The following is a 20,487-nucleotide window of genomic DNA, read 5'->3' as shown; positions in this document are numbered from 1 at the left end:
AACCATCTGTAGAGCATCTATATGGAACCATCTGTAGACCATCTATATGGGACCATCTGTATACCATCTATATGGGGCCATCTGTAGAACATCTATATGGAACCATCTGTAGATCATCTATATGGGACCATCTATATGGGGCCATCTGTAGAGCATCTATATGGGGCCATCTGTAGACCATCTATATGGGACCATCTATATGGGGCCATCTGTAGAACATCTATATGGAACCATCTGTAGAACATCTATATGGAACCATCTGTAGAGCATCTATATGGGACCATCCGTAGACCATCTATATGGAACCATCTGTAGAGCATCTATATGGGGCCATCTGTAGACCATCTATATGGGGCCATCTGTAGACCATCTATATGGGGCCATCTGTAGAGCATCTATATGGAACCATCTGTAGACCATCTATATGGAACCATCTGTAGAGCATCTATATGGGGCCATCTGTAGACCATCTATATGGGGCCATCTGTAGACCATCTATATGGGGCCATCTGTAGAACATCTATATGGAACCATCTGTAGACCATCTATATGGGGCCATCTATATGGGGCCATCTGTAGAACATCTATATGGGACCATCTGTAGAGCATCTATATGGAACCATCTGTGGAGCATCTATATGGAACCATCTGTAGAGCATCTATATGGAACCATCTATATGGAACCATCTGTAGAGCATCTATATGGAACCATCTGTAGAGCATCTATATGGAACCATCTGTAGAACATCTATATGGAACCATCTGTAGACCATCTATATGGGGCCATCTGTAGAACATCTATATGGGGCCATCTGTAGAGCATCTATATGGAACCATCTGTAGACCATCTATATGGAACCATCTGTAGAGCATCTATATGGAACCATCTGTAGAACATCTATATGGAACCATCTGTAGACCATCTATATGGGGCCATCTGTAGAACATCTATATGGGGCCATCTGTAGACCATCTATATGGAACCATCTGTAGACCATCTATATGGAACCATCTGTAGAGCATCTATATGGAACCATCTGTAGACCATCTATATGGAACCATCTGTAGAGCATCTATATGGGACCATCTGTAGAGCATCTATATGGGGCCATCTGTAGAGCATCTATATGGGGCCATCTGTAGAGCATCTATATGGAACCATCTGTAGAACATCTATATGGAACCATCTGTAGAGCATCTATATGGAACCATCTGTAGAGCATCTATATGGAACCATCTGTAGAGCATCTATATGGAACCATCTATATGGAACCATCTGTAGAGCATCTATATGGGGCCATCTGTAGAACATCTATATGGAACCATCTGTAGAGCATCTATATGGGACAATCTGTAGAGCATCTATATGGGACCATCTGTAGACCATCTATATGGGACCATCTGTAGAGCATCTATATGGGACAATCTGTAGAGCATCTATATGGGACCATCTGTAGACCATCTATATGGAACCATCTGTAGAACATCTATATGGGACCATCTGTAGAGCATCTATATGGAACCATCTGTAGACCATCTATATGGGACCATCTGTAGAGCATCTATATGGGACCATCTGTAGACCATCTATATGGGACCATCTGTAGACCATCTATATGGAACCATCTGTAGACCATCTATATGGGACCATCTGTAGACCATCTATATGGGACCATCCACACAAAGTACTGAATACAACCAGCCACGAAGACCATTGTTTCTGGGCCAGATAACAGCTTGCTAGAGACAGAGAGTCATTCAGCTTCATGGTTGAATTGATTAGAGATATGTCTCACACTCAATATCACACACCTGGATCCACTTGTCAGGTACAGCCATGTTGAGTCTGTAGTCAAAGCCAAGCCCCCCATTCTTCACGGACTTACACAACCCTGGCATTCCTGATACATCCTAGAGACAGAGACAGACAGAGACAGAGACAGAGACAGAGAGAGAGGAGCGAGAGACAGAGACAGAGAGACAGAGAGAGAGAGAGAGAGAGAGACAGAGAAAGAGAGAGAGCGAGAGACAGAGAGACAGAGAGAGAGAAAGAGAGAGAGAGAAAGAGAGAGACAGAGACAGAGAGGGAGAGAGAGAGAGAGAGAGAGACAGAGAGAGAGCGAGAGAGAGAGAGAGAGACAGAGACAGAGAGAGAGAGAGACAGAGAGAGAGAGACAGAGACAGAGAGAGAGCGAGAGACAGAGACAGAGAGAGAGAAAGAGAGAGAGACAGAGAGAGACAGAGACAGAGAGAGACAGAGACAGAGTCAAAATGCAAGCTGAGATCTACCGCTCAGGTGTTATTTTAACATGACTTTAATAACGTAAGCCTATGCAACATTAACCAATTAAAAACAGTACTGTATCAATGAGGTTTGTACAGTAAGCTATAGACTCAATACATTATCACTGCATACTGGCTATGCGTGAACTGCCCTGCCAATGCATTGTTGTTCAGGCCATTTAAATGTATATATATATTTCAACATATGAGGTAGACTATATGATCACAGCGGTAATAGATCTGTTTTTACTCCCATGAACAGAGAATGTGAAATATCCCTCGATATAAAAAAAAAGACCCAAGGAGCTAAAGACACCGACAGCGACCGCGACAGCGACAGCGACACCGACCGCGACACCGACCGCGACACCGACACCGACCGCGACACCGACCGCGACAGCGACCGCGACAGCGACACCGACCGCGACACCGACCGCGACACCGACCGCGACACCGACCGCGACACCGACCGCGACACCGACACCGACCGCGACACCGACCGCGACACCGACAGCGACCGCGACACCGACCGCGACACCGACCGCGACACCGACCGCGACACCGACCGCGACACCGACAGCGACACCGAAACCGAAAGCAGCACTTGATTTGCTCTCCGGTATTGTCTCTAGACGGCCGTGCATTGTCTCTAGACGGCCGTGCATTGTCTCTAGACGGCCGTGCATTGTCTCTAGACGGCCGTGCATTGTCTCTAGACGGACGTGCATTGTCTCTAGACGGCCGTGCATTGTCTCTAGACGGCCGTGCATTGTCTCTAGACGGCCGTGCATTGTCTCTAGACGGACGTGCATTGTCTCTAGACGGACGTGCATTGTCTCTAGACGGCCGTGCATTGTCTCTAGACGGACGTGCATTGTCTCTAGACGGACGTGCATTGTCTCTAGACGGACGTGCATTGTCTCTAGACGGACGTGCATTGTCTCTAGACGGACGTGCATTGTCTCTAGACGGACGTGCATTGTCTCTAGACGGACGTGCATTGTCTCTAGACGGACGTGCATTGTCTCTAGACGGACGTGCATTGTCTCTGGACGGAAGTGCATTATCTCTCGACGGAAGTGTATTATCTCTCGACGGAAGTGTATTATCTCTCGACGGAAGTGTATTATCTCTAGACGGAAGTGCATCATCTCTGGACGGAAGTGCATTATCTCTGGACGGAAGTGCATTATCTCTAAACGGAAGTGTATTATATCTGATTATCTCGACGGAAGTGCATTATCTCTGGACGGAAGTGTATTATCTCTGGACGGAAGTGTATTATCTCTGGACGGGAGTGCATTATCTCTAGACGGAAGTGTATTATCTCTAAACGGAAGTGTATTATATCTGATTATCTCGACGGAAGTGTATTATCTCTAGACCGAAGTGTATTATCTCTAAACCGAAGTGTATTATCTCTAAACCGAAGTGTATTATCTCTAAACCGAAGTGTATTATCTCTAAACCGAAGTGTATTATATCTGATTCTCTTGAAGGAAGTGTATTATCTCTGGATGGAAGTGTATTATCTCTAGACCGAAGTGTATTATCTCTGGATGGAAGTGTATTATCTGTAGACCGAAGTGTATTATATCTGATTCTCTTGAAGGAAGTGTATTATCTCTGGATGGAAGTGTATTATATCTGATTCTCTTGATGGAAGTGTATTATCTCTGGATGGAAGTGTATTATATCTGATTCTTTTGATGGAAGTGTATTATCTCTGGATGGAAGTGTATTATATCTGATTCTCTTGAAGGAAGTGTATTATCTCTGGATGGAAGTGTATTATCTCTGGATGGAAGTGTATTATCTCTAGACCGAAGTGTATTATCTCTAGACCGAAGTGTATTATATCATTCTCTTGAAGGAAGTGTATTATCTCTGGATGGAAGTGTATTATCGCTGATTCTCTAAACCTTTTCTGAGTCTAGTGTGAAAGTGTGATTAGAGGATGTCTTATAACGCAGATTAGACCAACCATCTGTCCCATATGGCAAACTAGAGTGGAACCACAAGTTGGGGAGAGTATGTGAAGGATGAGTTTTAGATCTGAGACACTGAGACGAGAAGACGCCAGAATGATCTCTGATTATCCTGAACTGATAGGTCCTAGATTAGGTGTGGCAATGGTAATGCAGTCAGGGTAGAGTGTGTAGGCTGTGGTGACATTACCTCTGCAATGGTAATGCAGTCAGGGTAGAGTGTGTAGGATGTGGTATGTCATTACCTCTGCAATGGTAATGCAGTCAGGGTAGAGTGTGTGTAGGATGTGGTGTCATTACCTCTGCAATGATAATGCAGTCAGGGTAGAGTGTGTAGGATGTGGTATGTCATTACCTCTGCAATGGTAATGCAGTCAGGGTAGAGTGTGTAGGATGTGGTGTCATTACCTCTGCAATGATAATGCAGTCAGGGTAGAGTGTGTAGGATGTGGTATGTCATTACCTCTGCAATGGTAATGCAGTCAGGGTAGAGTGTGTGTAGGATGTGGTGTCATTACCTCTGCAATGGTAATGCAGTCAGGGTAGAGTGTGTGTAGGATGTGGTGACATTACCTCTGCAATGATAATGCAGTCAGGGTAGTGTGTGTAGGATGCGGTGTGTCATTACCTCTGCAATGGTAATGCAGTCAGGGTAGAGTGTGCAGGATGTGGTATGTCATTACCTCTGCGGTGGTAATGCAGTCAGGGTAGAGTGTGCAGGATGCGGTGTGTCATTACCTCTGCAATGATAATGTAGTCAGGGTAGAGTGTGCAGGATGTGGTGTGTCATTACCTCTGCGATGGTAATGCAGTCAGGGTAGAGTGTGTGTAGGATGTGGTTGGAGAGCATCAGATGTATGATCGAGTCCTCATCAACCTGCATCCCAAAGTACTCACTGTAACCACCAGAGAAAGACATGGCTGTGGAGAGGACAGAGAGAGAGGAAGAACGAACGAGAGAGGGAGAGAGGACAGAGAGAGAGAGAAAGAGAACAGAGAGAGGGAGAGAGGACAGAGAGAACAGAGAGAACATAGAGAGGACAGAGAGAGCGAGAGGACAGAGGACAGAGAGAGGACAGAGAGAGCGAGAGGACAGAGGACAGAGGACAGAGAGAGGACAGAGAGAGAGGGAAAGAGGACAGAGCGAGAGGACAGAGAGAGAGAGAGAGAGAACAGAGAGAGCGAGAGAGAACAGAGAGAGCGAGAGAGGACAGAGAGAGCGAGAGAGGACAGAGAGAGCGAGAGAGGACAGAGAGAGCGAGAGAGGACAGAGAGAGAGGACAGAGAGAGCGAGAGAGAACAGAGAGAGCGAGAGAGAACAGAGAGTGAGAGAGGACAGAGAGAGCGAGAGAGACAGAGAGAGCGAGAGAGGACAGAGAGAGCGAGAGAGGACAGAGAGAGCGAGAGAGGACAGAGAGAGCGAGAGAGGACAGAGAGAGCGAGAGAGGACAGAGAGAGAGGACAGAGAGAGCGAGAGAGAACAGAGAGAGCGAGAGAGAACAGAGAGTGAGAGAGGACAGAGAGAGCGAGAGGACAGAGAGAGCGAGAGAGGACAGAGAGAGCGAGAGAGGACAGAGAGAGCGAGAGAGAACAGAGAGAGCGAGAGGAGAGAGACAGAGAGGACAGAGAGAGAGACAGCTCAGTTTAGTTCAGACAGATTCTCACTTGTATTCACTTGGAACGCCAAGGTCTCAAACATTACTCACCAACTACAGTATCTCCCTCTCCCTCTCCCGCCTACTCTATCTTTTCATCTCTTTATATTGAGAGGTACATAACACTGTGAGTGTCTACTGAGAGTTGCATAACTCAAAAGCCTGTCTGGTTTGAACAGTGATATGATGGGGAGAAAGACACATGCACGCACCAACACACACATCTCACCGATGCCGTGGTGGTGGTAGAGCATGGATGAGACGCCGTCGAACCTGAAGCCATCGAAGCGATACTCCTCCATCCACCATCTGAGATTAGACAGCAGGAACCTCAACACCTCCCAACTACAGAGAGAGAGAGAGAGAGAGACAGAGACAGAGACAGAGAGAGAGAGAGAGAGAGAGAGAGAGAGAGATGCTATTTGGCCCTAAACAGAGAGTACACAGTGGCAGAATACCTGACCAATGTGACTGACCCAAACTTAAGGAAAGCTTTGACTATGTACAGACTCAGTGAGCATAGCCTTGCTATTGAGAAAGGCCGCCGTAGGCAGACCTGGCTCTCAAGAGAAGACAGGCTATGTGCACACTGCCCACAAAATGAGGTGGAAACTGAGCTGCACTTCCTAACCTCCTGCCAAATGTATGACCATATTAGAGAGACATATTTCCCTCAGATTACACTGATCCACAAAGAATTTGTAATTTGAAAACAAACCCATTTTTGATAAACTCCCATATCTACTGGGTGAAATACCACAGTGTGCAATCACAGCAGCAATATTTGTGACCTGTTGCCACAAGAAAAGGGCAACCAGTGAAGAACAAACACCATTGTAAATACAACCCATATTTATGCTTATTTATTTTCCCTTTTGTACATCATTACAACATTGTACATAGATTATTTTTGGAACTTCTGTGAGTGTAATATTTCCTGGACATTTCTACAGTTTATTATCTACTTCACATCCACCCTCCTCTCCCCTGTAACTATTCCCCAGGTCGTTGCTGTAAATGAGAATGTGTTCTCAGTCAACTTACCTGGTTAAATAAATAAAAATAAACTTGCGTTTGGCAATGTTGACATATGTTTGCCATGCCAATAAAGCCAGAGACCGAGAGAGAGAGAGGTATATATAAAAAATAAAAAATAAAAATCTTTATCTGTGTTTACAGTACTTAAGATTTGTATAACATGATATATAATCAAATTGGTTAGTTGAGGTAATATGTACATGTAGGTAGAGTTATTAAAGTGACTACGCATAGATAATAACAGAGTAGCAGCAGCGGTGTAAAGAGGGGGGGGGGACAATGCAAATAGTCTGGGTAGCCATTTCATTAGATGTTCAGGAGTCTTATGGCTTGGGGGGGTAGAAGCTGTTTAGAAGCCTCTTGGACCTAGACTTGGCGCTCTGGTACCGCTTGCCGTGCGGCAGCAGAGAGAACAGTCTATGACTAGGATGGCTGGAGTCTTTGACAATTGTTAGGGTCTTCCTCTGACACCTCCTGGTATAGAGGTCCTGGATGGCAGGAAGCTTGGCCCCAGGGATGTACTGGGCCGTTTGTACTACCCTCTGTAGGCCCCGCAAAGGCCCCTTGCGGTCGGAAGCCGAGCAGTTGCCATACCAGGCGGTGATGCAACCAGTCAGGATGCTCTCGATGGTGCAGCTGTAGAACCTTTTGAGGATATGAGGACCCATGCCAAATCTTTTCAGTCTCCTGAGGGGGAATAGGTTTTGTTGTGCTCTCTTCACGACTGTCTTGGTGTGCTTTGACCATGTTAGTTTGTTGGTTGATGTCGACGCCAAGGAACTTGAAGCTCTCAACCTGCTCCACTGCAGCCCCGTCGATGAGAATGGGGGCGTGTTCGGTCCTCCTTTTCCTGTAGTCCACGATCATGTCCTTTGTCTTGATCACGTTGAGGGAGAGGTTGTTGTCCTGGCACCACACGGCCAGGTCTCTGACCTCCTCCCCTATAGGTTGTCTCATCGGTGATCAGGCCTACTACTGTAGGCAAACTTAACGATGGTTTTGGAGTCGTAACAATACTAACATGCTTTACTAACAATACTAGTGTGCTATATAATACTACTAACATGCTATATCATACTACTAACATGCTATATAATACTACTAACGTGCTGTATAATACTACTAACGTGCTATATAATACTACTAACGTGCTATATAATACTACTAACATGCTGTATAATACTACTAACGTGCTGTATAATACTACTAACGTGCTATATAATACTACTAACATGCTATATAATACTACAAACGTGCTATATAATACTACAAATGTGTTATATACTACTACTAACGTGCTATATAATACTACTAACGTGCTATATAATACTACTAACATGCTGTATAATACTACTAACGTGCTGTATAATACTACTAACGTGCTATATAATACTACTAACATGCTATATAATACTACAAACGTGCTATATAATACTACAAATGTGTTATATACTACTACTAACATGCTATATAATACTACTAGCGTGCTATATAATACTACTAACTTGCTATATAATACTACTAACGTGCTGTATAATACTACTAACGTGCTGTATAATACTACTAACGTGCTATATAATACTACTATCGTGCTATATAATACTACTACCGTGCTATATAATACTACTAACGTGCTATATAATACTACTAACGTGCTATATAATACTACTAACGTGCTGTATAATACTACTAACGTGCTGTATAATACTACTAACGTGCTGTATAATACTACTAACGTGCTGTATAATACTACTAACGTGCTATATAATACTACAAATGTGTTATATACTACTACTAACATGCTATATAATACTACAAATGTGTTATATACTACTACTAACATGCTATATAATACTACTATCGTGCTATATAATACTACTATCGTGCTATATAATACTACTACCGTGCTATATAATACTACTAACGTGCTATATAATACTACTATCGTGCTATATACTACTACTACCGTGCTATATACTACTACTAACGTGCTATATACTACTACTAACGTGCTATATACTACTACTAACGTGCTATATCATACTACTAACGTGCTATATAATACTACTAACGTGCTATATAATACTACTAACGTGCTATATAATACTACTAACGTGCTGTATAATACTACTAACGTGCTGTATAATACTACTAACGTGCTGTATAATACTACTGCTACCGTGCTATATAATACTACTGCTACCGTGCTATATAATACTACTGCTACCGTGCTATATAATACTACTAACGTGCTATATAATACTACTAACGTGCTATATAATACTACTACCGTGCTATATAATACTACAAATGTGTTATATAATACTACTAACATGCTATATAATGCTACTAACATGCTATATAATACTACTATCGTGCTATATACTACCGTGCTATATAATACTACTAACGTGCTATATAATACTACTAACGTGCTATATAATACTACTAACGTGCTATATAATACTACTACCGTGCTATATAATACTACTACCGTGCTATATAATACTACTAACGTGCAATATAATACTACTAACGTGCTATATAATACTACTACCGTGCTATATAATACTACTACCGTGCTATATAATACTACTACCGTGCTATATAATACTACTACCGTGCTATATAATACTACTACCGTGCTATATAATACTACTACCGTGCTATATAATACTACTAACGTGCTATATAATACTACTAACGTGCTATATAATACTACTAACGTGCTATATACTACTACTAACGTGCTATATAATACTACTAACATGCTATATAATACTACTATCGTGCTATATAATACTACTACCGTGCTATATACTACTACTAACGTGCTATATAATACTACTAACGTGCTATATAATACTACTATCGTGCTATATAATACTACTATCGTGCTATATAATACTACTAACGTGCTGTATAATACTACTAACGTGCTGTATACTACTACTAACATGCTATATAATACTACTATCGTGCTATATAATACTACTATCGTGCTATATAATACTACTAACGTGCTGTATAATACTACTAACGTGCTATATAATACTACTATCGTGCTATATAATACTACTATCGTGCTATATAATACTACTATCGTGCTATATAATACTACTATCGTGCTATATCATACTACTAACGTGCTGTATAATACTACTAACGTGCTATATAATACTACTATCGTGCTATATAATACTACTATCGTGCTATATAATACTACTATCGTGCTATATAATACTACTATCGTGCTATATAATACTACTATCGTGCTATATAATACTACTATCGTGCTATATAATACTACTATCGTGCTATATCGTACTACTAACGTGCTGTATAATACTACTAACGTGCTATATAATACTACTAACGTGCTATATAATACTACTATCGTGCTATATAATACTACTATCGTGCTATATAATACTACTATCGTGCTATATAATACTACTAACGTGCTATATAATACTACTAACGTGCTATATAATACTACTATCGTGCTATATAATACTACTATCGTGCTATATAATACTACTAACGTGCTATATAATACTACTATCGTGCTATATAATACTACTATCGTGCTATATAATACTACTAACGTGCTATATAATACTACTATCGTGCTATATAATACTACTATCGTGCTATATAATACTACTAACGTGCTATATAATACTACTATCGTGCTATATAATACTACTAACGTGCTATATAATACTACTATCGTGCTATATAATACTACTATCGTGCTATATAATACTACTAACGTGCTATATACTACTACTAACATGCTATATAATACTACTATCGTGCTATATAATACTACTATCGTGCTATATAATACTACTATCGTGCTATATAATACTACTAACGTGCTATATAATACTACTAACGTGCTGTATAATACTACTAACGTGCTATATAATACTACTATCGTGCTATATAATACTACTACCGTGCTATATAATACTACTAACGCGCTATATAATACTACTAACGTGCTATATAATACTACTAACGTGCTATATAATACTACTAACGTGCTGTATAATACTACTAACGTGCTGTATAATACTACTAACGTGCTGTATAATACTACTAACGTGCTGTATAATACTACTAACGTGCTATATAATACTACAAATGTGTTATATACTACTACTAACATGCTATATAATACTACAAATGTGTTATATACTACTACTAACATGCTATATAATACTACTATCGTGCTATATAATACTACTATCGTGCTATATAATACTACTACCGTGCTATATAATACTACTAACGTGCTATATAATACTACTAACGTGCTATATAATACTACTATCGTGCTATATACTACTACTACCGTGCTATATACTACTACTAACGTGCTATATACTACTACTAACGTGCTATATACTACTACTAACGTGCTATATCATACTACTAACGTGCTATATAATACTACTAACGTGCTATATAATACTACTAACGTGCTATATAATACTACTAACGTGCTGTATAATACTACTAACGTGCTGTATAATACTACTGCTACCGTGCAATATAATACTACTGCTACCGTGCTATATAATACTACTGCTACCGTGCTATATAATACTACTAACGTGCTGTATAATACTACTAACGTGCTGTATAATACTACTGCTACCGTGCAATATAATACTACTGCTACCGTGCTATATAATACTACTGCTACCGTGCTATATAATACTACTAACGTGCTATATAATACTACTAACGTGCTATATAATACTACTACCGTGCTATATAATACTACAAATGTGTTATATAATACTACTAACATGCTATATAATGCTACTAACATGCTATATAATACTACTATCGTGCTATATACTACCGTGCTATATAATACTACTAACGTGCTATATAATACTACTAACGTGCTATATAATACTACTAACGTGCTATATAATACTACTACCGTGCTATATAATACTACTACCGTGCTATATAATACTACTACCGTGCAATATAATACTACTAACGTGCTATATAATACTACTACCGTGCTATATAATACTACTACCGTGCTATATAATACTACTAACGTGCTATATAATACTACTACCGTGCTATATAATACTACTACCGTGCTATATACTACTACTAACGTGCTATATACTACTACTAACGTGCTATATACTACTACTAACGTGCTATATAAAACTACTACCGTGCTATATAATACTACTAACGTGCTATATAATACTACTATCGTGCTATATAATACTACTACCGTGCTATATAATACTACCGCTAACGTGCTATATAATACTACTATCGTGCTATATAATACTACCGCTAACGTGCTATATAATACTACTACCATACTATATAATACTACTAACATGCATAAACATAAACAGGCTTTATGTGCCTCTCTTAATTAAAGTTGCATATTAAAACGTTATGGGGGACGGGGGTCTCATTTTCGATGGTGCCCCGAGGACAAAATACAAGATACAACTACAGGTACATTACATTAGACCATGAAACATCACAGGCATCATTAAAAATCAATTAAAACAATTGCACACCTCAGTGAACTCATTTATCCTCAGCGTTTTAAGCTTCCCTAGCGGCACCATGGAATCCAAAATGGAATATATTTTTGGAAGTGATTCCAAAAATCGTTAGCAAAAGGTGCGTTTGTCAGAACGACGTCCAAGTGTGTCAAATTTTCAGGGTCTGACTCTTTTTCGTTGTTGTTTTAACCAGGTGTCAGAAATAATCAAAATGTCGGCGTTAATTTGAGAAGCAAGAATTAGAAAAACATAATTTTTAAAAATCAAAACGTGTGACATGTACATGAATCAAGGCCCCAGGTATGGGATTTCAGATCAGACTGGTTTAGGCAGTATCCAGGTTTTCCTATAATCATACCGTCGCGCTCTCATCCCGGGACACTACGGTATTCACTATTCAACGTTAGCACTCAGCATCCAAGCTCCTGTTCAGGACGTCCCCTTTTTAGAAACTGCAGTCGCTCCCAAAACTGATCGAAGTAGTCAATAAAAATCCAACGCTTTTTCAGAGCAGAGTCCTGATTTCATCCAAGTGACAACGTGCAAATAGCCCGGGAGAAGAAGATCAATTCCAGGACCGTGTGTTGGGATAGGTTTCAGGAAAAACAATCCCCTTGCCCGTAGCCAATAGTCTGTCTCTCAGGTATTCCAAGTCCCGTCTCATTGGCGCAGCTTGATGTCATTTGTACCAGCGTCCGCAGCTCCGGGTTTTGGTCTAGAATGACCGTACGGTCCTGAGTGATGTCACACACCAGGAAGTAGAATGTCTTTGCTCCGTCCTTTACAATGGAACTCCCAACGACGGCCATCTTGGGGAGGGGGAGGTCGTGGTGGTTTTCCAGGCGCGTGGTGCAGCGAGGAGTGTCATTGCCTAGAAAAGCAGGGGGGGGGGGGGGTGGGGTGCTTTGGAAAGGGGGAAGTCCTCGGAGAAAGGTGGTGTCACGGGGGCGACGAGGGCCTCCTGTGGGGGTAGTATGACCTTCCCTCCCGTGGGGGTAGTATGACCTTCCCTCACACTTGTCATCTCCCGTCTGGACTACTGCATCTCTCTGTTGGCTGGGCTCCCTGCTTGTGACATCAAACCCCTGCAACTTATCCAGAACGCTGCAGTCCGCCTGGTGTTCAACCTTCCCAAGTTCTCCCATATCACCCTGCTTCTCCGCACACTCCACTGGCTTCCAGTCAAAGCCTCCACTACTAGACCATGGTGCTTACCTACGGAGCAGCAAGAGGAACTGACCCTCCATACCTTCAGGCTCTGCTCAAACCCTACACCCCAACCCGAGCACTCCGTTCTGTCGCCTCTGGTCTCTTGGCCCTCACACCTAGTGCACTCCAAGCTCTTCTCTGTCCTGGCACACCAGTGGTGGAACCAGCTTCCCTCTGAAGCTAGGACAGCAGAGTTCCTGTCCATCTTCCCCCTAATGCTAGGACAGTAGAGTCCCTGTCCATCTTCCCCCTGAAGCTAGGACAGCAGAGTCCCTGTCCATCTTCCCCCTGGAGCTAGGACAGCAGAGTCCCTGCCCATCTTCCCCCTGGAGCTAGGACAGCAGAGTCCCTGCCCATCTTCCCCCTGGAGCTAGGACAGCAGAGTCCCTGCCCATCTTCCCCCTGAAGCTAGGACAGCAGAGTCCCTGGCCATCTGTCCCTGTCCATCTTCCCTCTGAAGCTAGGACAGCAGAGTCCCTGTCCATCTTCCCCCCTGAAGCTAGGACAGCAGAGTCCCTGTCCATCTTCCCTCTGAAGCTAGGACAGCAGAGTCCCTGGCCATCTGTCCCTGTCCATCTTCCCTCTGAAGCTAGGACAGCAGAGTCCCTGTCCATCTTCCCCCCTGAAGCTAGGACAGCAGAGTCCCTGTCCATCTTCCCCCCTGAAGCTAGGACAGCAGAGTCCCTGTCCATCTTCCCCCCTGAAGCTAGGACAGCAGAGTCCCTGTCCATCTTCCCCCTGAAGCTAGGACAGCAGAGTCCCTGTCCATCTTCCCCCTGATGCTGGGACAGCAGAGTCCCTGTCCATCTTCCCCCTGATGCTAGGACAGCAGAGTCCCTGCCCATCTTCCCCCTGGAGCTAGGACAGCAGAGTCCCTGTCCATCTTCCCCCTGAAGCTAGGACAGCAGAGTCCCTGTCCATCTTCCCTCTGAAGCTAGGACAGCAGAGTCCCTGGCCATCTGTCCCTGTCCATCTTCCCTCTGAAGCTAGTACAGCAGAGTCCCTGGCCATCTGTCCCTGTCCATCTTCCCCCTGAAGCTAGGACAGCTGAGTCCCTGTCCATCTTCCCCCTGACGCTAGGACAGCAGAGTCCCTGCCCATCTTCCCCCTGGAGCTAGGACAGCAGAGTCCCTGTCCATCTTCCCCCTGAAGCTAGGACAGCAGAGTCCCTGTCCATCTTCCCTCTGAAGCTAGGACAGCAGAGTCCCTGGCCATCTGTCCCTGTCCATCTTCCCTCTGAAGCTAGGACAGCAGAGTCCCTGTCCATCTTCCCTCTGAAGCTAGGACAGCAGAGTCCCTGTCCATCTTCCCCCTGAAGCTAGGACAGCAGAGTCCCTGGCCATCTTCCCCCTGAAGCTAGGACAGCAGAGTCCCTGTCCATCTTCCCTCTGAAGCTAGGACAGCAGAGTCCCTGTCCATCTTCCCTCTGAAGCTAGTACAGCAGAGTCCCTGGCCATCTGTCCCTGTCCATCTTCCCTCTGAAGCTAGGACAGCAGAGTCCCTGTCCATCTTCCCCCCTGAAGCTAGGACAGGAGAGTCCCTGTCCATCTTCCCCCCTGAAGCTAGGACAGCAGAGTCCCTGTCCATCTTCCCCCCTGAAGCTAGGACAGCAGAGTCCCTGTCCATCTTCCCCCCTGAAGCTAGGACAGCAGAGTCCCTGTCCATCTTCCCCCTGATGCTAGGACAGCAGAGTCCCTGTCCGTCTTCCCCCTGAAGCTAGGACAGCAGAGTCCCTGTCCGTCTTCCCCCTGAAGCTAGGACAGCAGAGTCCCTGTCCATCTTCTGAAAACATCTGAAACCCTCCCTCTCTTCAGAGAGTATCTTAAATAATCTCACAGAACCAACATGTAAATGTAGGTTACACAGCACACCAACACACAGCTAGCACAGTGAATAAAACATGAATGAATTGGTTTTAGAGAACAAACTAAAAGGAAAGAGGAGATGAGGGAGAAGGAAGAGGTGAAAGGGGGAGACTAGGAGAGAGAGAGGAGGGGAGGGAAGGAGAGAAAAGGGGGAGAAATGGAAGAGGGGACAAGGGAAAGAAGGCGAGGGGGGAAATGAAAGTCTAATTAAAAAGGTCTGGAGGCTTTCACCAATCAATGAACATCTAGGACAAAAGAGGGAGGAAGATGCAAGAGAAATAGAGAGAAGAATAAGGAGGGTGAAGGATAGAGGGGGAAAGAATATGGAGCGTGAAGGATAGAGGGGGAAAGAATATGGAGCGTGAAGGATAGAGAGGGAAAGAATATGGAGCGTGAAGGACAGAGGGGGAAAGAATATGGAGCGTGAAGGATAGAGAGGGAAAGAATATGGAGCGTGAAGGATAGAGGGGGAAAGAATATGGAGCGTGAAGGATAGAGGGGGAAAGAATATGGAGCGTGAAGGACAGAGGGGGAAAGAATATGGAGTGTGAAGGATAGAGAGGGAAAGAATATGGAGCGTGAAGGATAGAGGGGGAAAGAATATGGAGCGTGAAGGATAGAGGGGGAAAGAATATGGAGCGTGAAGGATAGAGGGGGAAAGAATATGGAGCGTGAAGGATAGAGGGGGAAAGAATATGGAGCGTGAAGGATAGAGGGGGAAAGAACATGGAGCGTGAAGGATAGAGGGGGAAAGAATAAGGAGCGTGAAGGATAGAGGGGGAAAGAATATGGAGCGTGAAGGATAGAGGGGGAAAGAATATGGAGCGTGAAGGATAGAGGGGGAAAGAATATGGAGCGTGAAGGATAGAGGGGGAAAGAATATGGAGCGTGAAGGATAGAGGGGGAAAGAATATGGAGCGTGAAGGATAGAGGGGGAAAGAATATGGAGCGTGAAGGATAGAGGGGGAAAGAATATGGAGCGTGAAGGATAGAGGGGGAAAGAATATGGAGCGTGAAGGATAGAGGGGGAAAGAATATGGAGCGTGAAAGATAGAGGGGGAAAGAATATGGAGCGTGAAGGATAGAGGGGGAAAGAATATGGAGAGTGAAGGATAGAGGGGGAAAGAATATGGAGCGTGAAGGATAGAGGGGGAAAGAATATGGAGCGTGAAAGATAGAGGGGGAAAGAATATGGAGCGTGAAGGATAGAGGGGGAAAGAATATGGAGCGTGAAGGACAGAGGGGGAAAGAATATGGAGCGTGAAAAAGAGAGAAGAAGAGAGATGGACGGATGGTAGGATGGCGTCTACAGTAGGTTCCCGTTAATTAGTAAAAGACAGATCTCATCTTTTCTATGTAGAGGAGAGAGGGAGAGGAGTAAGGTCAAAGTCAGTGATGGATGGCTCTATCCCTCCCTCCGTTGCCCAGTCAGTCTGTCTGTGATGAAGCCATCAGCCCCTAGACAGCTCTCCACCCATACCCACAGAGAAATTACACAGGAGAGAGAGAGAGAGAGAGAGAGACAGAGACAGAGACAGAGACAGAGACAGAGACAGAGAGAGAGAGACAGAGAGAGAGAGACAGAGAGAGAGAGACAGAGAGAGAGAGACAGAGAGAGAGAGACAGAGAGACAGAGAGACAGAGAGACAGAGAGACAGAGAGACAGAGAGACAGAGAGACAGAGAGAGAGAGAGAGAGAGAGAGAGAGAGAGAGAGACAGAGAGAGAGAGACAGAGAGAGAGAGACAGAGAGAGAGAGACAGAGAGAGAGAGACAGAGAGACAGAGACAGAGAGACAGAGACAGAGAGAGAGAGAGAGAGAGAGAGAGAGAGAGAGAGAGAGAGAGAGAGAGAGAGAGAGACAGAGAGAGAGAGACAGAGAGAGAGAGACAGAGAGAGAGACAGAGAGAGAGACAGAGAGAGAGACAGAGAGAGAGAGAGAGAGAGAGAGAGAGAGAGAGAGACAGAGACAGAGACAGAGACAGAGGGAGGATGGCTCCTCATTCATACAGCTAGGGGGAGCGGGGGGGGGGGGGGAGAGGAGGAGAATACGTATTGACAGCAGTGTGTTAATTAGCTAGCTGACCCAGAGCAAGGCTGTAGGATGTGACTGGATACACTACTGTGACCTAGAATAACCTCTCTCTCTCTTCATCTCCCTCTGTCTCTTCTCCTTTATCAATTCAAAGGCTTTATTGGCATGGGAAACATATGTCACCATTGACAAAGCACGTGAAGTAGATAAACAAAAGTGAAATAAATAAAAATGAACAGTAAAGACATTTCAGACATTTCAAATGTCATATTATGTCTATATACAGCATTGTAACGATGTACAAATAGTTAAAGTACAAAAGGGAAAATAAATAAACATAAATATGGGTTGTATTTACAATGGTGTTTGTTCTTCACTGGTTGCCCTTTTCTTGTGGCAACAGGTCACAAATCTTGCTGCTGTGATGGCACACTGTGGTATTTCACCCAGTAGATATGGGAGTTTATCAAAATTGGATTTGTTTTCAAATTCTTTGTGGATCTGTGTAATCTGAGGGAAATATGTGTCTCTAATATGGTCATACATTGGGCAGGAGGTTAGGAAGTGCAGCTCAGTTTCCACCTCATTTTGTGGGCAGTGTGCACATAGCCTGTCTTCTCTTGAGAGCCAGGTCTGCCTACGGCGGCCTTTCTCAATAGCAAGGCTGTGCTCACTGAGTCTGTACATAGTCAAAGCTTTCCTTAAGTTTGGGTCAGTCACAGTGGTCAGATATTCTGCCACAGTGTACTCTCTGTTTAAGGCCAAATAGCTTCCTAGTTTGTTCAGTTTTTTTGTTCATTACTTGACACATTGGAAAGAACTCTTCGTTTTCTCATGATTTGGTTGGGTCTAATTGTGTTGTTGTCCTGGGGCTCTGTGGGGTGTGTTTGTGTTTGTGAACAGAGCCCTAGGACCAGCTTGCTTAGGGGACTCTTCTCCAGGTTCATCTCTCTGTAGGTGATGGCTTTGTTATGGAAGGTTTGGGAATCGCTTCCTTTTAGGTGGTTGTAGAATTTAACGTCTCTTTCTGGATTTTGATAATTAGCGGGTATCGGCCTAATTCTGCTCTGCATGCATTATTTGGTGTTCTACGTTGTACACAGAGGATATTTTTTACAGAATTCTGCATGCAGAGTCTATTATCCAACTAGCCACTCTGCTATAGTCTATTATCCAACTAGCCACTCTGCTATAGTCTATTATCCAACTAGCCACTCTGCTATAGTCTATTATCCAACTAGCCACTCTGCTATAGTCTATTATCCAACTAGCCACTCTGCTATAGTCTATTATCCAACTAGCCACTCTGCTATAGTCTATTATCCAACTAGCCGTTCTGCTATAGTCTATTATCCAACTAGCCACTCTGCTATAGTCTATTATCCAACTAGCCACTCTGCTATAGTCTATTATCCAACTAGCCACTCTGCTATAGTCTATTATCCAACTAGCCACTCTGCTATAGTCTATTATCCAACTAGCCACTCTGCTATAGTCTATTATCCAACTAGCCACTCTGCTATAGTCTATTATCCAACTAGCCACTCTGCTATAGTCTATTATCCAACTAGCCACTCTGCTATAGTCTATTATCCAACTAGCCACTCTGCTATAGTCTATTATCCAACTAGCCACTCTGCTAGTCTATTATCCAACTAGCCACTCTGCTATAGTCTATTATCCAACTAGCCACTCTGCTATAGTCTATTATCCAACTAGCCACTCTGCTATAGTCTATTATCCAACTAGCCACTCTGCTATAGTCTATTATCCAACTAGCCACTCTGCTACAGTCTATTATCCAACTAGCCACTCTGCTATAGTCTATTATCCAACTAGCCACTCTGCTATAGTCTATTATCCAACTAGCCACTCTGCTATAGTCTATTATCCAACTAGCCACTCTGCTATAGTCTATTATCCAACTAGCCACTCTGCTATAGTCTATTATCCAACTAGCCACTCTGCTATAGTCTATTATCCAACTAGCCACTCTGCTATAGTCTATTATCCAACTAGCCACTCTGCTACAGTCTATTATCCAACTAGCCACTCTGCTACAGTCTACTATCCAACTAGCCACTCTGCTACAGTCTATTATCCAACTAGCCACTCTGCTATAGTCTATTATTCAACTAGCCACTCTGCTTGTCTATTATCCAACTAGCCACTCTGCTATAGTCTATTATCCAACTAGCCACTCTGCTATAGTCTATTATCCAACTAGCCACTCTGCTATAGTCTATTATCCAACTAGCCACTCTGCTAGTCTATTATCCAACTAGCCACTCTGCTATAGTCTATTATCCAACTAGCCACTCTGCTACAGTCTATTATCCAACTAGCCACTCTGCTACAGTCTATTATCCAACTAGCCACTCTGCTAGTCTATTATCCAACTAGCCACTCTGCTATAGTCTATTATCCAACTAGCCACTCTGCTATAGTCTATTATCCAACTAGCCACTCTGCTACAGTCTATTATCCAACTAGCCACTCTGCTATAGTCTATTATCCAACTAGCCACTCTGCTATAGTCTATTATCCAACTAGCCACTCTGCTATAGTCTATTATCCAACTAGCCACTCTGCTATAGTCTATTATCCAACTAGCCACTCTGCTATAGTCTATTATCCAACTAGCCACTCTGCTATAGTCTATTATCCAAATAGCCACTCTGCTATAGTCTATTATCCAACTAGCCACTCTGCTATAGTCTATTATCCAACTAGCCACTCTGCTATAGTCTATTATCCAACTAGCCACTCTGCTATAGTCTATTATCCAACTAGCCACTCTGCTAGTCTATTATCCAACTAGCCACTCTGCTATAGTCTATTATCCAAC

General features: G+C 43.4%; 1 protein-coding gene across 1 annotated transcript in view; it reads right to left on the bottom strand.

Moving 5' to 3' along the window:
- The window catches only part of gbe1a (glucan (1,4-alpha-), branching enzyme 1a), a 239,766-nt gene that overhangs the window by 126,776 nt on the left and 92,503 nt on the right, over positions 1-20,487 (bottom strand). The window contains exons 8-10 of the mRNA XM_071364995.1: positions 6,156-6,271; positions 5,065-5,192; positions 1,813-1,911 (exon numbers count right to left, since the gene is read on the bottom strand). Coding sequence (XP_071221096.1) covers positions 1,813-1,911; positions 5,065-5,192; positions 6,156-6,271 — 343 coding nt within the window. The remainder of the gene's footprint in view (positions 1-1,812; positions 1,912-5,064; positions 5,193-6,155; positions 6,272-20,487) is intronic.

The sequence above is a fragment of the Salvelinus alpinus genome, chromosome 24, assembly GCF_045679555.1.
Source record: "Salvelinus alpinus chromosome 24, SLU_Salpinus.1, whole genome shotgun sequence".
Taxonomy (NCBI): Eukaryota; Metazoa; Chordata; class Actinopteri; order Salmoniformes; family Salmonidae; genus Salvelinus; species Salvelinus alpinus.
This window is presented reverse-complemented; position numbering and strand designations above follow the sequence as displayed.